General features: G+C 30.9%; 3 protein-coding genes across 3 annotated transcripts; 1 reads left to right on the top strand and 2 right to left on the bottom strand.

The window, feature by feature from the left end:
• Positions 1-6334: 6334 nt before the first annotated feature.
• Positions 6335-11571, top strand: LOC125820417 (probable CoA ligase CCL5). Its single transcript, XM_049499846.1, has 5 exons — positions 6335-7626; positions 10319-10464; positions 10917-10984; positions 11077-11179; positions 11305-11571. The coding sequence occupies exons 1-5, from the start codon at positions 6402-6404 to the stop codon at positions 11416-11418; spliced, it is 1656 nt and encodes a 551-aa protein (XP_049355803.1). The 5' UTR covers positions 6335-6401; the 3' UTR covers positions 11419-11571.
• A 755-nt stretch (positions 11572-12326) lies between these two features.
• LOC125820425 (uncharacterized) lies at positions 12327-15728 on the bottom strand. Its single transcript, XM_049499856.1, has 2 exons — positions 15351-15728; positions 12327-12738 (listed from the first exon to the last, which is right to left on the bottom strand). Exons 1-2 carry the CDS (start codon positions 15461-15463, stop codon positions 12531-12533), a joined length of 321 nt encoding a protein of 106 aa, XP_049355813.1. The 5' UTR covers positions 15464-15728; the 3' UTR covers positions 12327-12530.
• A 475-nt stretch (positions 15729-16203) lies between these two features.
• Positions 16204-20177, bottom strand: LOC125820420 (alcohol dehydrogenase-like 7). Its single transcript, XM_049499849.1, has 10 exons — positions 19978-20177; positions 19152-19288; positions 18999-19045; positions 17946-18271; positions 17627-17709; positions 17466-17541; positions 17247-17311; positions 16883-16978; positions 16611-16775; positions 16204-16526 (listed from the first exon to the last, which is right to left on the bottom strand). Exons 1-10 carry the CDS (start codon positions 20033-20035, stop codon positions 16410-16412), a joined length of 1170 nt encoding a protein of 389 aa, XP_049355806.1. The 5' UTR covers positions 20036-20177; the 3' UTR covers positions 16204-16409.
• Between the last annotated feature and the right edge of the window lie 1294 nt (positions 20178-21471).

Below are 21471 nucleotides of genomic sequence, written 5' to 3'. Positions count from 1 at the left end.
TTGTCCTTCTAATTAACCTAATTTTCAAACAACGACATCTTAACAACTAATGTTAGTATTACTTCCGTCTACTTTTAATTATCATAATTTTTTTTTAGAATCAAACGGTAGTAACTTTGACTAATATTTTACGATTATTTTTTATCATATTGATATGTAAAGAATTGGAATTTATAGTACTTAATTTCGTATAGTTTTTGAATATCTAATTTTTTTTGTTTAAAATATCGAATTAATGTAATCTAATTAATTTTAAAAATTAGTCAAATTAATTTTTGAAAAACGCAACATAACAATTAAAAATGGACAAAAAAAATACTGAAAAATATCAACTAATTATCAATCAATGTATTTATAATTCTTTTTGTATTTTCCATTGGGAGGAAGTTTCCTTAGAGACAAAATTTGATGTCATACACAAAAAATAAATCATTTCTCTTCTCTCTTCTTCCCCACTTTTATTTTATTCGAGTTTGATATCTTTATTAATGTTCGATTAATCTGAATTCGCATCGCATAGAGCTCCATTCGAGAGAAAGCAAAAAAAGTGTTTTCATGTTTTGTTTGAATGGTCAACTATTCTTGGAAGTTTCTTACTGCTATGTCTTTTTCTTATAATTATTATGAGTCTAGTTTTAATATCACTTTAACGAATATAATTATCTCATCTAAGAATTTAAACATATTTTTATTAATTAATTATATTTAACTCAACTATCACAAGTTATAAGTAGTTTCTTGTTTATTGACTAGATATAGGACCCCGTGCCAGCACGGGGCCCAATATATATATATTTTTATTTTAATTTATGTCATATTATGGAATTTGAGAAGTTATTGAAAATTTTATATGATTTTAAAAATATTTTAAATTTTTAGCTATTGTGATTTGTAGTACTTTTTTTTAACATAATTTTGGAAAAAAATTTATTACTCTGTTTGTTGTAATTTATGTGGCACACGCAGAATTTCAAATATTAAGCATTTTTTATATGTCTCTTTAATATATTAAGTTGTTAATTATTGTATTTTATTGTATATTTTGAACCTAATTTTTTAATAATATATGTTATTTGCCATGTCCCAATTTATGTGGCATTAATTGATAGATTTGTTGGAGTCGAGAGATTTATTTTGTTAATTATTGTAATTTATAAAAAAAAATTCCGTCAATTTCAAACAATATATGTTGTTAATTGATAGAATACTTTTAATGTAATTTTTTTTTTAAAATATGTGTGACTCTCCATGTCCCAATTTATGTGGCACATGTAAAGTTTTGACAATTAACCAAATTTTAATACATTTAAAAAAATATTTTTAAGTCGTTAAATTTTAAGTAATAAGTAATTTAAATTGTTGTATTATTTATTACAATTTATAATACTTTTAAAGTAGTTAAAATATTGTACTATTTATTATGATTTATAACACTTTTTTTTTAAATTTATGTCATATTATGGAATTTGAGAAGTTATTGAATTTTTTATATGATTTTAAAAATATTTTAAATTGTTAGCTATTGTGATTTGTAGTACTTTTTTTAACATATTTTTGAAAATAATATTTATTAATCTATTTGTTCTAATTTATGTGGCAGATGCAGAATTTCAAATATTAACCCTTTTTTATATGTCTCTTTAATATATTAAGTTGTTAATTATTGTATTTTATAGTACATTTTGAACCTAATTTTTTAATAATATATATTTGCCATGTCCCAATTTATGTGGCATTAATTGATAGATTTGTTGGAGTCGAGAGATTTATTTTGTTAATTATTGTAATTTATAATTTGTTTTTCGTCAATTTTGTGGACTATTTTTTTTATTAATTATTGTAATTTATTGTTTCTTTTTCGTCAATTTTAAACAATATATGTTTATCATATAATCCATTTTATGTGGTACCAATAGAATTTAGAGAGTCAATTAAATTTTGTATATAAGTTTTAAATAATTAAGCTGTTAATTATTGTAATGTATAGTATTACTTATAGTATTTTTAAATATATTTAAATATTATATGTTAGGTTTTTTATCCTAATTTATATGGCATTGATAGAATTTAAAGTGTCAAATAATTGTTAATTATTGTAATAGATAATATGGAGTGTTTAAGTCATTTATAGTATAGTATAATTAATATATAATATGTAGTATTTAAGTGTTATATTATGGAATTTGAGAAGTTATTAAAATTTTTATATGATTTTAAAAATATTTTAAATTGTTAGCTATTGTGATTTGTAATACTTTTTTTTACATAATTTTGAAAATAATATTTATTACTCTATTTGTTCTAATTTATGTGGGACATGCAGAATTTCAAATATTAACCATTTTTTATATGTCTCTTTAATATATTAAGTTGTTAATTATTGTATTTTATAGTACATTTTGAACCTAATTTTTTAATAATATCTGTTATTTGCCATGTCCCAATTTATGTGGCATTAATTGATAGATTTTTTGGAGTCGAGAGATTTATTTTGTTAATTATTGTAATTTATAGTTTCTTTTTCGTCAATTTCAAACATATATGTTGTTAATTGATAGAATACTTTTAATGTAAATTTTAAAAAAAAATATGTGTGACTGTCCATGTCCCAATTTATGTGGCACATGTAAAGTTTTGACAATTGACCAAAATTTTAATACATTTAAAAAAATATTTTTAAGTCGTTAAATTTTAAGTAATTTAAATTGTTGTATTATTTATTACAATTTATAATGCTTTTAAAGTAGTTTAAATATTGTACTATTTATTATGATTTATAACACTTTTTTTTAAAATTTATGTAATATTATGGAATTTGAGAAGTTATTGAAATTTTTATATGATTTTAAAAATATTTTAAATTGTTAGCTATTGTGATTTGTAGTACTTTTTTTTAACATAATTTTGAAAGTAATATTTATTACTCTATTTGTTCTAATTTATGTGGCACATGCAGAATTTTAAATATTAACCCTTTTTTATGTCTCTTTAATATATTAAGTTGTTAATTATTGTATTTTTTAGTACATTTTGAACCTAATTTTTTAATACTATATGTTATTTGCCATGTCCCAATTTATGTGGCATTAATTGATAGATTTGTTGGAGTCGAGAGATTTATTTTGTTAATTATTGTAATTTATAGTTTCTTTTTCGTCAATTTCAAACAATATATATTGTTAATTGATAGATTTTTTGGAGTGGACTATTTTTTTATTAATTATTGTAATTTATTGTTTCTTTTTCGTCAATTTCAAACAATATATGTTTATTATATAATCTATTTTATGTGGTACCAATAGAATTTAGAGAGTCAATTAAATTTTTTATATAAGTTTTAAATAATTAAGCTGTTAATTATTGTAATGTATAGTATTACTTATATTATTTTTAAATATATTTAAATATTATATGTTAGGTTTTTTATCCTAATTTATATGGCATTGATAGAATTTAAAGTGTCAAATAATTGTTAATTATTGTAATAGATAATATGGAGTATTTAAGTCATTTATAGTATAGTAATTAATATATAATATGTAGTATTTAAGTGTTATATTCTAGAATTTGAGAAGTTATTGAAATTTTTATATGATTTTAAAAATATTTTAAATTCATAACTATATATTTCAATGTACAAGATTTTGATAAAATAAAATCTTTAAAGTTAAATTATAATGTTTTTGAAATTTAAATTATTAAAACATATATAATGATTTTATAGAAAAATAATATCATATAAAATTAAATGAAAAGGATAATAAATTCAACTTTTACCATGATAAGGTTGAAAAATATTATTTAAGTGGAAGGAGGTGGGGCCCATTTATATATTTTATATAGTAAGTATTGGACATTTGTAATGATTTAATTGGAACAATGATAGTAAATCTTAGACTCTTCTAATATATAGTAATATACGAATCATTTTTGTACCTACCATATAACATATTAATTAAATATTAAATTGTCATTTATAGTATAATAAAGTTAATTTACTTTATCAATGTAAATAAGGTAAATTAAAATAGAGTGATTTAGCCCTCGCCGTCCAAATTGCCTACCTCCTAAACAGTATCTAAGGGTCCTATATATATCATGATTGACCAATTATAATATGTAACTTTTCATAACAAATTCAATAAAATTAATATAAGAAATAGTATAAAAACATATTATAATCAATTAAATTGCATTAATACCATAAAATTGATTTACGTTATCTGTGTATATACATAAAATCACAACTAATTAATCTTATGGTTTTCCAATAATACTGGTCTTAGGTTCGACTTTCAAGTCCTGGATATGAATAAAATAATATTAAGTTGTTGGGGAACAATTAAAATTTCACAATAATAAAATATAATATAAGTTATTATTTAACAAAATAGTAATCCTGAAAATTAGATATTCCCTTTGTCTCAATTTATGTGACACATTTCACTTTTCGAGAGTCAAATAGTTTAAGCTTGATCGAGAATTTGCTCATTGAATCTTCAAATTATTTAAACTGAAATTTATATATTTGTAAACTACATAAAAAGTACTATAAGTCCCAATAATTTATATTCAAAATATTTAAAAGATATATGAAAAATTTACGATCGAAAATAGATTTATTTGAATCTCAAAATTCAAAATGTATCACATAAATTAGAACAGAGGAACTAAATATTACTACGCTAATATTTTAAATAGTTGACAATTAATACTTGAATTGTGTTGGGCATGGTCATAAGAAACTATCTCAGGGAATGAGAATGATAGTTTTTGTTACTGCCTCATCATTTCATAAATGCAAGATGCCAATTTATAGGCCAATAAGAAACCATGCAAAAAACCATTATAAGACAAGTGTCAAGATTTGGACAAGTGGCAAGGAGGGTGAAAAAAGAATGGTATACACAGCCAAGTTTACCATTTCTCCAAGTTTTTTTTTTCAATACAGTTTAATTATTTTGGCTTTATAATTACACTTTTAAATAACTTTATTTGAAATAAATACTTACTTACAAGTGCCACCTCCAAATAACCTTTACGTGATTCAAATTTAGTGAAGCTTTAATACGGTTGGCAGACACAAAAACCAAAAAATAATAATACTATTCTCATTATCCACGTTTTGGTCGTGTTGAAATTGGTCTAAGTAAACAAAAGTAGGCATATGGTTCCAAAAGTTTTAGAGTGGTCGATATTTGGTCCCAAATGATTAATTAATTGTACCAATTATATATATATATATATATATATATATATATAAAATCCCTATTTACCCTAACATTTTATTTGAGTTATCTCTATATTTTGTTTAGCTGTAAAAATGTTTATACTTGGGTAAATAATATTTTCAGTTTATTTGACCAAAAATAAAAATAAAAATGTGATGAACCTAAGCAGAAAAAAATTGAAAAAGAGAGTTTATAAACCAATAAAAAGAAAAGAATGACATAAGTATCAATTGCCTACCAAAAATGAAGAGTTTTTTCTCTCTCTTTGTGATTCAAGAGATAGCAATAGTCAATGATAGACGGAACATGCACATTCAGCTTATCGAGGACATGAATAAGGATGTGAAGGATATAAATTACGATAGAAGATTCATAAATAGCAGTATGTTTAAAATGTTGCTCGTTTGTAATAAACTATTAATAGTCGTAGTATTGCTTTTGTAATTTTTTGTATATCAATTTTTGCTACTATATATTGTTTCTAATACTTTGACTATTATATTGTTTTGTTGAGTTAATGCATTATGTTATTATTTGTTATTGCTTGTTTTAATATGGAGTACATTATTACCTATTTATCTTTTTAAATAAACCATTTTTAGAAGTTGAACAAAGAAAATGATCTTAAATCTCCAAAAAAAAATGGGTCGGATCAATTCAGATTCAAACTAGACCAACCCAAGTAAAAGGGATCGGACTAGCTAATGTTCCGCTAGGAGGCTACGTTGGATCGATCTTACACACTTCAAATTTCCCAATCAATGGCTTTAAATCGATAATGTCACGTCAATTATGAATCGATCCCGTCAAATTTTTCATGACCCAAATAGTCCGACCCGAATAGCAAATTCTAGAAGTTAGAACTTTATTCATCTTTGGAAATGAACACAATTCCTGGCACAATTAAAGTGACAATTGGGAACTGATCCACAATTTTCTTTATCCTATAATTAATGAACACGTAATCTGCATGCAAAACATTACTCCAAAAAAAATAATCAATAAAGCAACAGTCAACTTTGGTGATCTACAAATATTCTACACACTATATATTATAGTTTCTCAGATCCAAAATCTGTTATAAAATTCCTATTTTTTCAGTTCAAAAGCATATTTCTAACTACTTTTCTAGCGTGGTGTAATAGATAGACGTTCAATTGTGCGGCCATAATGGCACAGTATACCAATAATTTAACCGTCGATCCAAAATCCGGCTATTCTCCGGCGAACTCAACTTTCTACAGCAAACGTAAACCGATTCCGTTTCCGGCGAATGAATCTCTTGATGTAACCACTTTCATTTCTTCACGAGCACATAGTGGGAAAATCGCTTTCATCGACGCTACGACTGGTCGGAAACTCACTTTCTCCGACGTCTGGAACGCCGTTGAATCCTTAGCTACCAGTCTATCCGTTGATATGAGTATTCGTAAAGGTGACGTTGTTCTTCTCCTTTCTCCTAATTCCATCTTCTTCCCCATTATTTGCCTCGCCGTAATGTCACTCGGAGCTATAATCACTACAACAAATCCACTCAACACGAACAACGAAATCGCTAAACAGATCAAGGATTCAAACCCTGTTCTCGCCTTAACAATTCCTCAACTCCTCCCGAAACTCACCGGATCTAATCTCCCGGTGATTCTAATCGACGGAGTGAATGATTCAAATTCAAATCTCAAAATCGTTGGGGATTTACAAAAATTGATTCAGAGAAAACCCAGTGAAAGCAGATTGAAAGAGCGAGTTACACAAAACGACATAGCTACTCTGCTTTACTCATCTGGTACTACCGGAGCAAGCAAAGGAGTTATTTCGTCTCACAAAAACCTAATCGCCATGGTTCAAACTATAGTCGGTCGATTCAATCTAGACGAAGGTGTACGAACCTTCATTTGTACTGTACCTATGTTTCACATTTACGGATTAGCAGCGTTTGCAGCTGGGTTATTAGCATCTGGATCTACTGTTGTTGTACTATCAAAATTCGAAATGGATGAAATGCTCTCATCGATTCACAAATACAAAGCAACTTCTCTACCATTAGTGCCTCCAATTCTCGTTGCGCTTGTTAACAACGCTGATTTGATTAAGAAAAAATATGATTTGAGCAGCTTGGAGAGTGTTCTCTCCGGCGGTGCGCCGTTGAGTAAGGAAGTAATTGAAGGATTTGTAGAGAAGTATCCATCTGTGAGGATTTTGCAAGGGTATGGGTTGACGGAGTCGACTGGAATTGGGGCGTCGACGGATTCTTTGGAGGAGAGCCGGAGATATGGAACGGCGGGAATGTTGTCGCCGAGCATGGAAGGGAAAATTGTTGATCCGGAGAGTGGGAAGGCTTTGCCGGTGAATAAGACCGGTGAGCTTTGGCTAAGAGGGCCTACCATTATGAAAGGTATGAATCTTTACTATCATAATATATAAATGTGTCATTTAAGTTACGTATTTTAACTGGTAGATACACATATTTTATGTGAAGTAATAATATCGTGTAGGAGGCAAATTACTATATAAAATGTGTATATCTAATTGTTTAACTTTATACTATCCTTGTATATATCCAAAGTTAGAGTTAAATAACATGTTTAAATATTATGTTTTTGCTTATAGATGATTTTTTTTTTTTTGGACTTATATGTTTGTTGTTAGCAATAATTCAGTTATATATGGTAGGGGTGTACACATATCGGTTTGGTTTGGTTTGGTTTTTCATTAAATAAAATCTAAACCAATTATGTCGATTTATTAAATCTAAAAACCAAATCAAACCACATAAAGTTGGTTTTTTTGATTTTGGGTTTAGTCGGTTCTTTTGTTTTTTTTGGTTTTTTTGGTTTTTCGGTTTTTTACAACTATACGATTTTTGAAAAAGAGATCAAATATATTTTCACTTACCTGTGTGATAAGCTAAACTTAAAAAATATTGAATGAATAGAAATTTTTGAAAAGACGGTAAAATTCACATGAGTACAAAATATTTTTTTTGAAATATCAACGCTCATTATGTTAAATTAATAAGATTAAAGGCTACATGCAAACTGAATACAAAACAAATATTTACAAAGTAAATTGTTAACTTTGAATTTGAAAAACTATAACAATATAATTGTAACTTCGAATTTTAATACAAAATAAAGTATTTACAAATTTTATAAGCCCAAATTTGAAATAAAATATGTAAACATTGAAAACTATAAACTAACTAAAAATATATTAACAAAGTAGATTATAAATAATATTTTTTTATCTATAATTATATATATATAATATTTACAAAATTTTCCAAGCTCAAATTTGAAATAAAATATATAAACATTGAAAACTATAAACTAACTAAAAATATATATTAACAAAGTAGATTATAAATAATATTTTTTATCTCAATATATATATATATATTATGTCGGTTTGGTTTGGGTTCGATTTGACTTTTTTTTCTTTTAATACCAAACCAAATCAAGAGTGGTCGTTTTTTTTTTCAACCGCCAAACCAACCAAACCAAATCACAAATTGATTTTTTTTTCTGATTTAATTTGGTTCATTGATTCGGTTTGACTTTACAGTTTGACTTATACACCCCTAATATATGGTACATGTTTGGACTAGACGGGAATACTAAAGAAATAATTGAAAGAGATGGTCAAATTTTTTATTTTATTTTTATAACAATGACGTCAGGGCTAGTTTGCATACATATAACTAATTTTATGGGTTAGTTGTTAATTTCCGCACCACTCGGCTAACTCCATTCACCAAAACATGGATAAATTAAAAGAAAACATCTTATATTTTTTGTTTTAGAGTTTGAATTTGAGATATCATAGTTCTCTATTCACTTGAGAAACTCTTTCCTTTTTGATGTGTCAAAAATGGTTTAACTTGAACTTCAACATGCATGCTTTTATTGCCATAAAGATAATCATGCTATGTGTAAGCTAAATAAAAAAGGAAATTATGCTAAGTTTATGTTACAAGTTTCAAAACACTTTTTTTTTTTTGAATTTTATGGTCAATTATGCACTATCATATACTCTCTTTGTCCCTAATTACTTGTCCACTTTTCCATTTTTGGTTCCTAATTACTTGTCCATTTTAACAAATCAAGAAATGATAATCTTTTTTTACCTATTATACCCTCAATTAATGACTTGAAAAAGATAGAACTTTTTGAAAATCTTAATATTTTAATTCATTCACTTCATAATTAATAGAGCTAAATGATAATCTCACTATAACATTAATTGTTTTATATTAATGTGTCAATTCAAAAGTGGATAAGTAATTAGGGACAAAGGGAGTAAATGAGAACTGTTGGGGTATTTTTCTTCTTTTAAAAATATTTTTAATTTACATAACATTTAATTTGATAAAAATGCCTCGGCACTTATTGCTTTGAAAAAATCTTCTTCTCTGGCTAGTGAGCTTTTGTTCCAGTCCATACATTATGAAAGTGTAATTATTTATATCAACTTTGCATTATGTTTTGTCTGTCCCACTGCTTTTTCATAGTGCTTTGATGGTCCCATAAACTAATGGGGGACTGAAGAAATATTCAGCACTTCCTCCATTTCTTGTTTTTTTACACCAATTGCGGTAGGTCCTTCAGAAATAGTTTCTCTATCTTCACGAGATAGGGATAACGACTATGGTATATTATACATCAACTGAATAGTCACTTGCACAACATAGGATCAAATTAGAAGTAAGTTCAATATCACCTTAAAAGATTTATTTTCACATGTTAGAAATTGTTTGTCATATTTAGGTATTTGGAAATTGGTTTGATGTTTTGATCCAAGCGAGCCTTGGAGCAATGATTAAGTTATCCCCGTATGATCTTATAGATCACAGGTTCTTGCAAAGGAAGCAGCCAATAATGCTTGCATTATGGTAGATTGTCTACATCACACACCTAGGGGTGCGGCCCTTCCCCAAACCCTGCTAAGCTAGATGCTTTGTGCACCTGGTTGCCCTTTTCTTTTCGTATCTATGCTTAGTTCATTGATAATTCACAAGTTTGTGAGAGTGATATCCATTGACCTATTGTTATAGCCTTCATTCATGATTATGTTGCTGCGAAAAACAGGTTATTTCAGTAATGAAGAAGCTACTGCTTCCACTCTAGACTCTGATGGATGGTTAAGAACTGGAGATCTATGCTATATAGATGAAGATGGTTTCATTTTTGTGGTTGATAGATTAAAGGAGCTCATCAAATATAAAGGATATCAGGTAAATGAAAACAAACTCTCTCATTCTTCCAATATATAGTTGGCTTTTCGCCAAATGCCCTAAAACGTATTTTGCATATAGTGTTATCTAAAGTGAAAAATGAAAAAAAGCTCTTAGGTCTGTTGGGGCTAAAAGCGTAAAGCACAAAAAAATTTATTGAAAGGTGCAAAGGGAGAACATAATACAAATATGTATGTGTAGTCCAAAAGTAATTTGAATAGCATATAAAGAGAAATATCAACTGTTTAGTGTTGCATTTCACTTTTGGTAAGGAAAAATATGTGTTTAGAGTCTTGATGACTACATTGAAGTGGATAAGTGAGGCGAAAGATTCAACATGTCTTGCTCCTTGCTTCAGAGCTTAAGTGCGCTTTATACATGATCTGACACTTTTCTTTATAGTTAAAACTTACAACAGTACTCTCTTAACAACTTTTCATATCATCTTCTAGGTTCCTCCAGCAGAGTTAGAGGCTTTGTTGCTCACTCATCCAGACATTTCTGATGCTGCTGTTATACCGTGAGTATTACTTCAAATCGCGCTTCCTCTTATGCTTTACTTTTTCAGTATGAATCTCTGATGATCGTTTCATCAATCTCGTTGTGTTCAAGGTTTCCGGATAAGGAGGTTGGACAGTTTCCTATGGCATATGTAGTACGAAAAACTGGAAGTACCATATCAGAGAGTGCAGTCATGGATTTCATTGCGAAACAGGTAATTTTTGAAGTCACATTTACTAGATCAATTTGTATGATAAGAACTCAGACTTGAAACTGGTTTTCGATTTCTGGAAATAGAATCTGTAGTGATGCTCAAATTTATCGCGTTTGTTTGTGTAGGTTGCTCCATACAAGAGAATTCGGAGAGTTGCATTTGTGGCTTCCATACCGAAGAATCCTTCTGGCAAGATACTTAGGAAGGATTTGATAAAGCTAGCAACATCAAAACTCTGAGAACAAAAATTATGATTTTTGCATTTTAGCAAGTGTAGCAGCCATAGTGTTGTTCTTGTGCTAAATAATGAGTGTATACTGAAACTTATTCTTGTTGATTATAAGTAATTTGAAGAGTTCTATCTTCTCAATGAATGTGTGAGCTTCTGTTAACTTGGTATGATTGTGAAGGAGTATGAAGGGAATGATTCGCAATTACGCATTTATTAACTCAACTCATTTTGAACTGTCTAAATTTAACTCCACCGCCCATTGGACACCCCAAATGTTATGCAACAAGTAAACAAATGAAACAGTTATTAACAGTAGCAAATTGCAAGTGGAAAACATTTCTCATCAACGTATGAAAATGTGGCTTTTGGTAACAGCTAAAGTTGTTGTCATGTGATCATGAGGTCACAGGTTTGAGCTATGGAAACAACCTCTAGTAGATTCCTAAAATGCAGGGTAAAGCTATAAACAATAGACCCATATGGTACGACCCTTCCCTGGACCTTGCACATAGCAAGAGCTTAGTGCACAAGACTACCCTTCAAACGAAAATGTGGCTTCTATGATCTCCATTTTTATCATTCTACAACTTCAACTAGATCACTGCACAACAGGTTGCAGCCATTTTTATTTTGCTTGCTAAGCATTATTTTAGGGTCATTCTATTCCTGTAAGCATCTAACGAAAGATAATCGGTGAGCAAATAGATTGCACATAAGCAAAAAGAAAGAGATTACTCGATCTATTTCCATATCGCTCATGATATATATCAAAACTCTGACATCCATTGCAACTGTATATTGCACTATTGCCCAGCAGGATAATGAAAATCCACAAAATAAAAGCAAGGTATATGAAATTTCATAATATGATGAAGGATAAAACCAACAAGACCAAATATCACCAGCAGAAACATCTGCTGTAATAGGAGTGGGAGAGATAGCTCTATTGTTAAATTATATCCCAAAACATTTGATCAGCTTGCCTCTAATTCCATTGCGTATTAAGGAAACAAAAAAAGCACCAAAGGAACATCAAACTAGCAGTAAGATATTTCTCTTAATTTACAGGAAAAAGAGTTTGTCCCCCGTTGTAAAATAGTTCTTGCATCCTACACCTCTCTACATGGATAATGGGAGAAGCATCCTTCGCTTCTTTTTCCGCGCTGATCTTACTTGCTTTGCTATTTTCATGCATAAAAGCAATAGCAAGGTCACACATACTAAAATAAAAGCAAGCTTTAGATGCCTGAAGTACAGTGATACGGCAGAGAAAACCAGGAAAGCTAAAATAACTAGTTCCCATATCACAAAGATGACAACATCCACCCTGCATCAACGAAGAGAAGAAATAAGAGAAGGCACAGGAGAAAGTATATTCTAAGTTACAGCATGAAGTGGTAATGACACATAGACAATGATAATCCTCCACAGCAGGAATTTGCAAAAGGTTTTATTTAAGAGACCTATACAGCTCTAGGACCAAGCAGCAAGGATCCACTCACTGAAGTCTTCATCCGGTCCATTATTAAAGGTCCGGCCTAAACATTTTCACTCGATCCAGCATTTGCTGCATCCACATGTACTAGCATATTCAATGTTTTTGAATAAATCTCTCAAAACAAATGACTAATAAATCATCTCTGCCTTTGAGATTTTAATTTGCTAATTTCTTGTTATTACCAATAACTCATCTGACTCTCAACACTATCGAATAAAGAGGAAGAACATGCACATCAACCTATGCCATAGCTCATATCAACTCCTAAAATGTGTTAAACATACCAAATTTTTCTTTCTGAAGGTTTAGCTAATAGTAGATAATTATTTGGTAAAAGTAAGAAGAGGTGACTTATCAACAATATAAAAATACAAAAAGAGGTAGAGAAGCCTCAAAATGTTAGGAGCCGCTTTTAATAATCCATGGAAATATGACATTTCAAAAGAACTTAGATATGATTGTATAGTATATAATGATTAGACTCAACAAGAGTGGGATGACACCTACCATGTAGTACGTAATATTCGTAAGTAAATATTCTGTCATTTGAAGTGGAGAAAGTCCCTTATACCGTAGTCTACTTCTCAATGCATCTAGTGGAAAGGTTTTGAGGAAAGACTAGCAAGGTGGAAGATGCATTGTTTAGAAACAGGGGCAAGTTTAACCGAATAATACATATATTGCCTTTTCTTATTTCATATTAGAAAAACATCCTCATACTAGAAAGCACCAATGCAATGTAAACGGTATAAAAGTATTCCAGCTTACATTCCATACAGATTCAGTAACCATTGAATGTAATTATTTTTTCTTATTCACTATTGCAGCTTTAGTAGCCAAAATAGTCTAGCAAATCTAGAAGAACTTATGAGGATGAAATAAGGGGCAAAAGAAGGCATGTAATAACAGATGCAAAGGCTTTTGATGTGGTTATATTTCACCACAGGTCATCTATCCTGAGTTTGCAGAAATTCAATAAATTAAGGTGGGGATCATGTCAAAAGGTTTGTGGGTGGAAGACAATACTAACAAAAGTGGGCAAACCTAGACTGCTGAGTGAGATATCCTCCTAGGTTGAGCATTATTGATGAAATTATAACTAGAAAGAGGGAAATAGGAGAAGTTCAAAAGCTGTATAGCAGTCACTCCTTAAAGTTTTATGGATACTCCAGAATTATCGAATAAATATCGGCTGCTGAGTGAGATGATATCTATAATAATGAGGGATTTATGTGAGAGGGTTTTCAACATTTAGGATTTAGGAGAGAAGTGAAGGAACGGAAGCTTGTTAGTTCCAAGGAGCTGTTGAAGGACTTGACAAACTACAACAAGGAGGATGATAAATGTTCATTGAGAACTGAGCATCAAATGAACAGCACATTCAGTCTCAAATGCTTCTGCGTGTTATTATTGCAACAAGGACAAACTCAAGCGACTCCATGGAGAAAGAGGAACCCGATGAAGATGATTCAAAGAAGGGTAGGAAATGGCCAACTGCACTTAAGAGCAGTTTAGTGACCTTTGTGTATAAATAACCCATTGTAATCAGTTTACCCTTGTCTAATACAAAACTACTGCTGTTACCTTTGTCAAAAAAAAATACAAAACTACTTCATCTTCTGTATTTTTCTTCTTTTAGAGCCATTCTATCAGAATTCCTTGGTACCCTGAATTGTGAAACTTCGAATTCTTCTTGAAGTCCTAGCTTTTCATGTAACACATTCATTGCATAAATGGCCTAATCTCTTTAGACTAATTAGTGAAACAGGATTGTCAATCAATCGAGCCACATCAGAAAAACTTTTCTGGCAAACAAATACTTGGAGTATATCTAATATCTTCACAATGTTCCTCTATTCAAAAGACCCAATCTTTAACCATCCAAAGAACTTTGACGAGGCAAAATCATCAACTAACAACAACATACCAAATGTAATCCTACAAAGTGCGGTCTGGGGAAGGTAGGTGTATCCAGACCTTACCCCTACCCTGAAGGTAGAGACATTGTTCCCTATAGACCCTCGGCTTGATGAAAACAACAGCAACAGCAATATACCCAGTCTAATCCCACACGTGAGATCTGGGGAAGGTAGTGTATACCCCCTACCTTGGGAGGTAGAGAGGTTGTTTCCCCTCTGCTCACAGGGGTCAATAAACAAAGGCAAAATACTACACAAGCAAAACAAAGGAGTCCGAAAAAAGAACACTATACGATAATCGAAGTATCCTATATTATAATCCCGAGTATAATCACAAAAATTAACCTCCAAATGCTGGAATTTACCAAATCAAATCCAATTCTCACAAGTATCAATTCAACAACAATTTCATAGAACATAAATATGCTTTAAGGAGTGCAATTCCATAGGATAAGCAAAAACATGAGAGATATCAATTTAAAAGGTAAAACAAAAAAAAACCTAATCGGAAATGAATGATACCTTGAGGATGTTAAGTTAGAGGTAGAAGAGAAGAAAGAGACGGATGCCCAATCGTGCTTCGATCTAATCTGATACTCTCTCAGCTGCTCTGCTAGCTTCGATCTCGTAATCATCGTTCCGTTCCACCTTCCGATTCCTCCCCCGCGCTTCCTCTCTCTCTCTATAGCTCTCAATCGATTCAAATGTTGATTCTGTGCGTAAACCTACAGCTCTCCTATGCGCGCATCGATAGAGAGGAGATCCCGGAGAGACGAACGTGCCGGCGGCAATGCGGCGACCCGGCGGCCGGCGATCGGAAGGGATTTTGAATTATTTTATTACTAACAGAAAAACTTATGTTCGTTTGTGTTGTTTTCCTATTTCTCTGTACAATATTGTGACTCTTTTCTAATATTTCAACTAAATCTTTTTATTTTTATATATTAGACGTAAATAAAAAAAAAAAAAAACTTTTTTATTTTCTTCTATAGTATATATATGTCCCTAGTTATCAATTTCTAGCAATCGTAGCCAATTTTAATTTTTATAGCAATTCATCGTAATGTCGAGATTTAGTAGCTAAATTCTTTCAACTCGTCTTTAACTTCAAAAACGAAGGTTGTAATAACAAAAACGATATATGATAATTTGGTATTAGCTAGTAAAAACAAAAAAGACATGGCTCTGTATTTAATACGATATACGATCAACGAATTTCTCCCTTAAAAGGAAAAGAATTAACCTCGTTTTCTTTTCGTATCGACACTCGTTGCTCGAGGAGCGGATACCATAAAAAAAAAAAAAAATCTTAGAGTAAGTTATTATTTAAATTGTGCCCTTAAAATGTGAATGCTTGCGAGTGCATTAAGTAATATTCACTCCTTTTAACTTCTGATTATGCTTCAAATGAAAGCAGAAAACAGAAAAATTCAACAAAAATATGCAAAAGAGTAATAACATTACTCTGAAATATTCTTGATCTTGTATAATCCTAGTTACATATCGAATTAACGTCACGATTCATATGGATTATGAAGCAATCCTTTTTCAAGAACACGAGACAAGTATAACAGGGATCGATCACTTATCCATCCAAATAACACATCGTAGACTCTTTCCTTCAACGAGTAAATCAAAAGCCTTGTTGATGTCTTGAAAACTCACTTCGTGTGTTACAAACTTGTCTAGTTCCAATTCCTAAAGCAACACGAAAAAGTAATGACTAGTAAAGATGCAAATGATAAACGACACACACAAGAATCAGACCAAAATTGCATTTACCTTGTCAAGGTAACGTTTGACAAGAAGAGGAATGTCAGATTTGGGTTTGAGACCTCCAAACAGTGATCCCATGATGGTTTTCCCCATATGTAGAATGTCGAAAGATTTAAATGTCAGAATTGCTCCCGGTTTATCAACTCCTACGACAATTGTCTTTCCCCAACCCTGATATAACAGCCAAAGTTGGAACTATAACGAAATATATACGTATGAAGAGTAGTTCTAAGGAAGTTATTTTGATGGTTATGAATGGAAATGCTATGTGGGAAAACCTTTCGACAGCAGGCATATGCTTCCTGCACGAGTGTTCCCATACCAACACACTCGAAGCAGTAGTCAGCACCTCCGTTAGTCATCTCATTTATCACCTGGTCAAAAAATGGCCAAAAGGAAATGTGATCATCATCGGCATGAGAGGATCTAATATTACGTACATTTGTCATCTCATTTATCATCAGCACAAGAAGGATAGGTGATAGCTTAGTGATTTGTCTAATGCACTCATTTCATCAAACGATAACAATAATCTTCTTTTATTATGCATCCACAAAATCGGATCAATGAAGAAGGTAAATCAGTGGTTGGCTTTATAAACTTTGGAGCATCGAATATCAAGCTGAGCAATAAAAAACCGACCTGGCTAATAGGTTTATCCTCATGGCTATTTGAATTGACAAAATCAGTCACTCCAAATTGCTTTCCTGAGTCAAATGAGAAAAGTAAAGAGCATGGAGGACACGAGAAACGCGGAAGAGTATTATTATTCAATCTTCTCCTCGGATAAATAGCTCAAGTTTCTAGTAGCAAACAAACAGAGAACGAAACAAATTGGGAAGAATGAAGAAGAAAGTTCACCTATTTCGAACTTGTCAGTGTTTATATCTACGCCAATAATTCTTGAAGCACCACATATCCTTGATCCCTCTGCGACCTATAAGACGTACCGTAAGCATATAAATCCACCAACACCAACTCGACTACCAATATGAGCAAGAAGAAGCAGAAGAGAAACATACTGCTAATCCAATTCCGCCCAAACCAAATATTACAACAGTTGATCCTTGTTCCACATTTGCAGTTTTCAGGGCAGCACCTACTCCTGAGCTCATCTTACATAATATCAGACTTGAACTTATTCAAAATTTTAAAGAGAGTTAGATAAATTTGTATTCGTCTATAGATTTCCTTTTAGACATCTGATGAATAAGATTACAGAAAACAATTTCGTATGATGATTTAAGCACGGTGGCTATTAAGAAGTTGAAACTGAAATGACATTAAGTCTAAGAAATGATCATGCTGGAAAAGGAAATTTAGATGGGGTCAGAAACTAACCTGTTGATACTCCACAACTAAAGAGGCATGCCCTGTTAGGTGGAACACGAGGATCAATCTTTGTTACATTAGCAATGTCTACAACAGTGTACTCGGCGAAACTTGATACAAACAGACAATGGTATAAAGTTTCTCCATCAACGGTAGTGAATCTACTTGTACCATCTCTAAGAATCCATGGAGATACCTTAAATTGGAATTTTGAACAATTGTTGCTCTTCTTGGATGTGCAATCTATACATTCAGTACAGTCGGGCAAAAATATCGGGATAACTGAATCTCCTTCTTTTAAATCCTGGACATTTTCTCCAACACTCTCCACAATCCTTCAGTGAATAACATGCAATAAGGAAAGAGTGTTTTCACGCACTGGTCAATTGACGGTAAAGGTCTTAAGGATAACAAAAGGAACGCCTTTACATATTACACTAAAAGTACCAGAGGAAAATGAACTTTCAGAGAGAAAAATCTTAATCTCACAAGAACACAAGCTTAAGAATAACCACGCCATCATCAATGCACAGTTGTCTCTTTAAAGCATGCATGTTTGACTTAAAGACATAGCCTAGTGGCTTTACGATAAGTGGCTAGCGCTAAATGAAATTCGTAAGGAGTTACATACTAAAGCCCAATTATTCAAAACATGAGCTAAAATAAAATCTGCGTTGAAATTACAGACTGGTGAAAAGGGGTCTGCAGTGACTTCCAACAATAGAACAAATATTGAGCTGACCCTCCATTTCAATTTAGGTGTCTTAGTTTGACTAGGCACGGAGTTTCAGAATACAAAGGAGACTTTTGAATCCCATGGTCTTAAACTAAAGGTGTGTCAAGTACTAAATGTGCTTTTGAATCTTTGTCTTAGACATGCTATGCGGAATATAGCATAAAAAATCTACCAAATATAGATAGATACATCCTTTTTTTTAGCAGATGGAAAGTATGATACTTGAATTGAAACAAAGGGAATAACATTTACAAACACTCAAGTATTCTTTAAAACCCTTACAACAGATAATAAACGAATTTGATAGGAGAATATACTAAAAGTACCCGAAAGCTTCATGGCCCAATATTCTTGGAAAGCATCCAGGAAAGTCCTAAAGGAAAACCAAGAATCAGATGATTCAAAAACAAGTTAAGCAAACACTTTCTACAGTAAAAAGATTAAATTTTTGCAACTTTAATTAGCACAAAATTACATACTTTCAACTTCCAGAAGGTAACATCACTGTGACAGAGAGAGGTACAAATGATCTTTATACGAACTTCACAGGATTTAGGAGGAGCCACAATCACCTCCTCTATCACCAGAGGTTCTCCTGCTTTTCTTGCCACTGCAGCTGCAAATGTCACTCACAATTAAGCGATTTTTTTCACTAAATAAAACAAAACTGACAAAATTCCTCCTACCCCTTTTCAAGATTCCTCAAAAGATTCAACCTTTGATCCATATAAAGAACACAGAACTTTTCCATAGGCTGACACCAACTAAAATTACTCAAATTTACTCATATTCCTTCGCCTTTTAAGTGGACCTAACTTAACCCCACAAGCTAACTCGAGAGAGACGCTTACCAAAGGCACCAATGTGGGACTCAACAACAATTACCTCTTACTATACTTCATATTAGAGCCAATGGGCATGTTAGGGGGCACAAGGGGTTCATTCGTAACCACTTCGTCATAAAATTACATTATATATATAAGGTCATTATTTAGGAGGCACAAGGGGTTCATTCGTAACCACTTCGTAATAAAATTACACTGTCTATATAAGCTCATTATTTTAAGTATATATCTCAACTTCTTTACCCCCATTTCAAGATTCCTTAAAGATTCAACCTTTGCTTGCAAAACATAGGCAATCCTTAGATCCACATAAAGAAACAAGATTGTTTCCATAGCTAACAACATCAACTAAAATTATAATCAAAGATTCTTTAAAGATTTGATTTTGAAAAGATGGGGACAAAACTTGTGGTGGTGGTGGGGGGGGGGGGGGGGGTTGAAGGGAGTTTCTGAAGAGTACCTCTGCAATGAATTGGCTTTCCAGCAGTTTTGCTCAATTTAGCTTGTGTGGCAGCCATTGTTAAAAGCTTAAAAAAAAAAAAACTAAACACTCTTGGAGGGTGTGTGGTGTGTTTGTATTTTCAATTTTTAGTGTTGGTCAATTTTTATGGTGTCATTATCATCTATCTTTGTCATAATAGGAATACAAAATTTATGATACAAGTAGATTTTAACTTATGTGTTTATAAATGGATAGTGGTAGTGTGTTAGGTGTGGAGGAAAAGAAAATGTTTTTTTTTAAAAAAATAAAAATTATAATGTTTGGTTATTAAGATATTTTAGAAAATATATTTTTAGAAAAATGAGTTCTTTAAAAATTATGAAAATGGTATTTATGTCCTCTAACTTTAGGTGTATAGAAGTAGACACACACTTAAACTTGTACAAATAGACACATTCGTCCTATATGACTTCTTAAATCTTACATGACAATTTTTTGTTCTATGTGACGTCCTATGCGTATTATGTCACATAAGACATGTGTGTCTACTTGTTTAATTTTATACAATTTAAAATGTCTACTTATACAAATCAAAAATTAAAAGACATAGATATCAGCTGAAACCAAATTAAATAACATATTTATGTATTATGTCTATTTTTAAAGTATATCGATAATATAATTTAAGGGAAGGAAACATCGTGACACACATTTTGACCAACTATGCAAGGATATATAGCGTTTTCCACTAACTTACCTATTATTAATAGGTAAGTTTGAGAATATATATTAGTATCCCAAATGTAATAGTTTTTTTTTTGTAGAAAAGGATATATATTATATATAGTTAAAACAGTACATGAAATATAAAATTTCCTTTCTCTAAAAATAATAATAAGTTTTTCAAGAACATGTGTCCTATTATTTTCTTATTTTTAGGCTGATATATTTATTTGAAAATACATATATTTTTCTGAAAATAAAATTTGCTATGAAAAGAACTAACCCGTTGTGTTTCAATTGCTATAGCCTATATCTATAGATGGCCCCCAATCCTTTTTCACTCAATCTGAGGTAGAATTTTAAAATCTTCAAGATTTTTTTTGAAAAAAAAAAGTATTTCCACTTTAAATTATTTATAAAAAGTTAAAAACAACTTCAACTTATATTCATAACCAATTTTCTGAATGAAACATAGTGAAATATCCGCTAAAAATATAACAACAAAATAATTGATTTAACTAGATTAAAAGTGTCGAATTCGAACCCTGGGTATAGAAAAGTCCTCGGTAGAGAGCACTTCCCCCGAATGGAGCCCTACAATGCGAATTTGAAATAGTTAGACTCCAATGCGGATACCAAACATCAGATCGGATGGATATTTAAAAATAAAATAAAATAAAATAAATAAGATTTAACTTTTTTTGATTGAATTTTCTATTGCTTATTTTGCAGGGTATATATTAGGGGTGTGCATCCGGTTTTTCGGTTTGATTTGCATTATTTGGTTTG

The sequence above is a fragment of the Solanum verrucosum genome, unplaced genomic scaffold, assembly GCF_900185275.1.
Source record: "Solanum verrucosum unplaced genomic scaffold, falcon-dt-bn FXZP01000229.1, whole genome shotgun sequence".
NCBI classification, from domain to species: domain Eukaryota; kingdom Viridiplantae; phylum Streptophyta; class Magnoliopsida; order Solanales; family Solanaceae; genus Solanum; species Solanum verrucosum.
The sequence above is the reverse complement of the archived record's forward strand: the minus strand, read 5'-3'. Positions and strand labels throughout refer to the sequence as shown.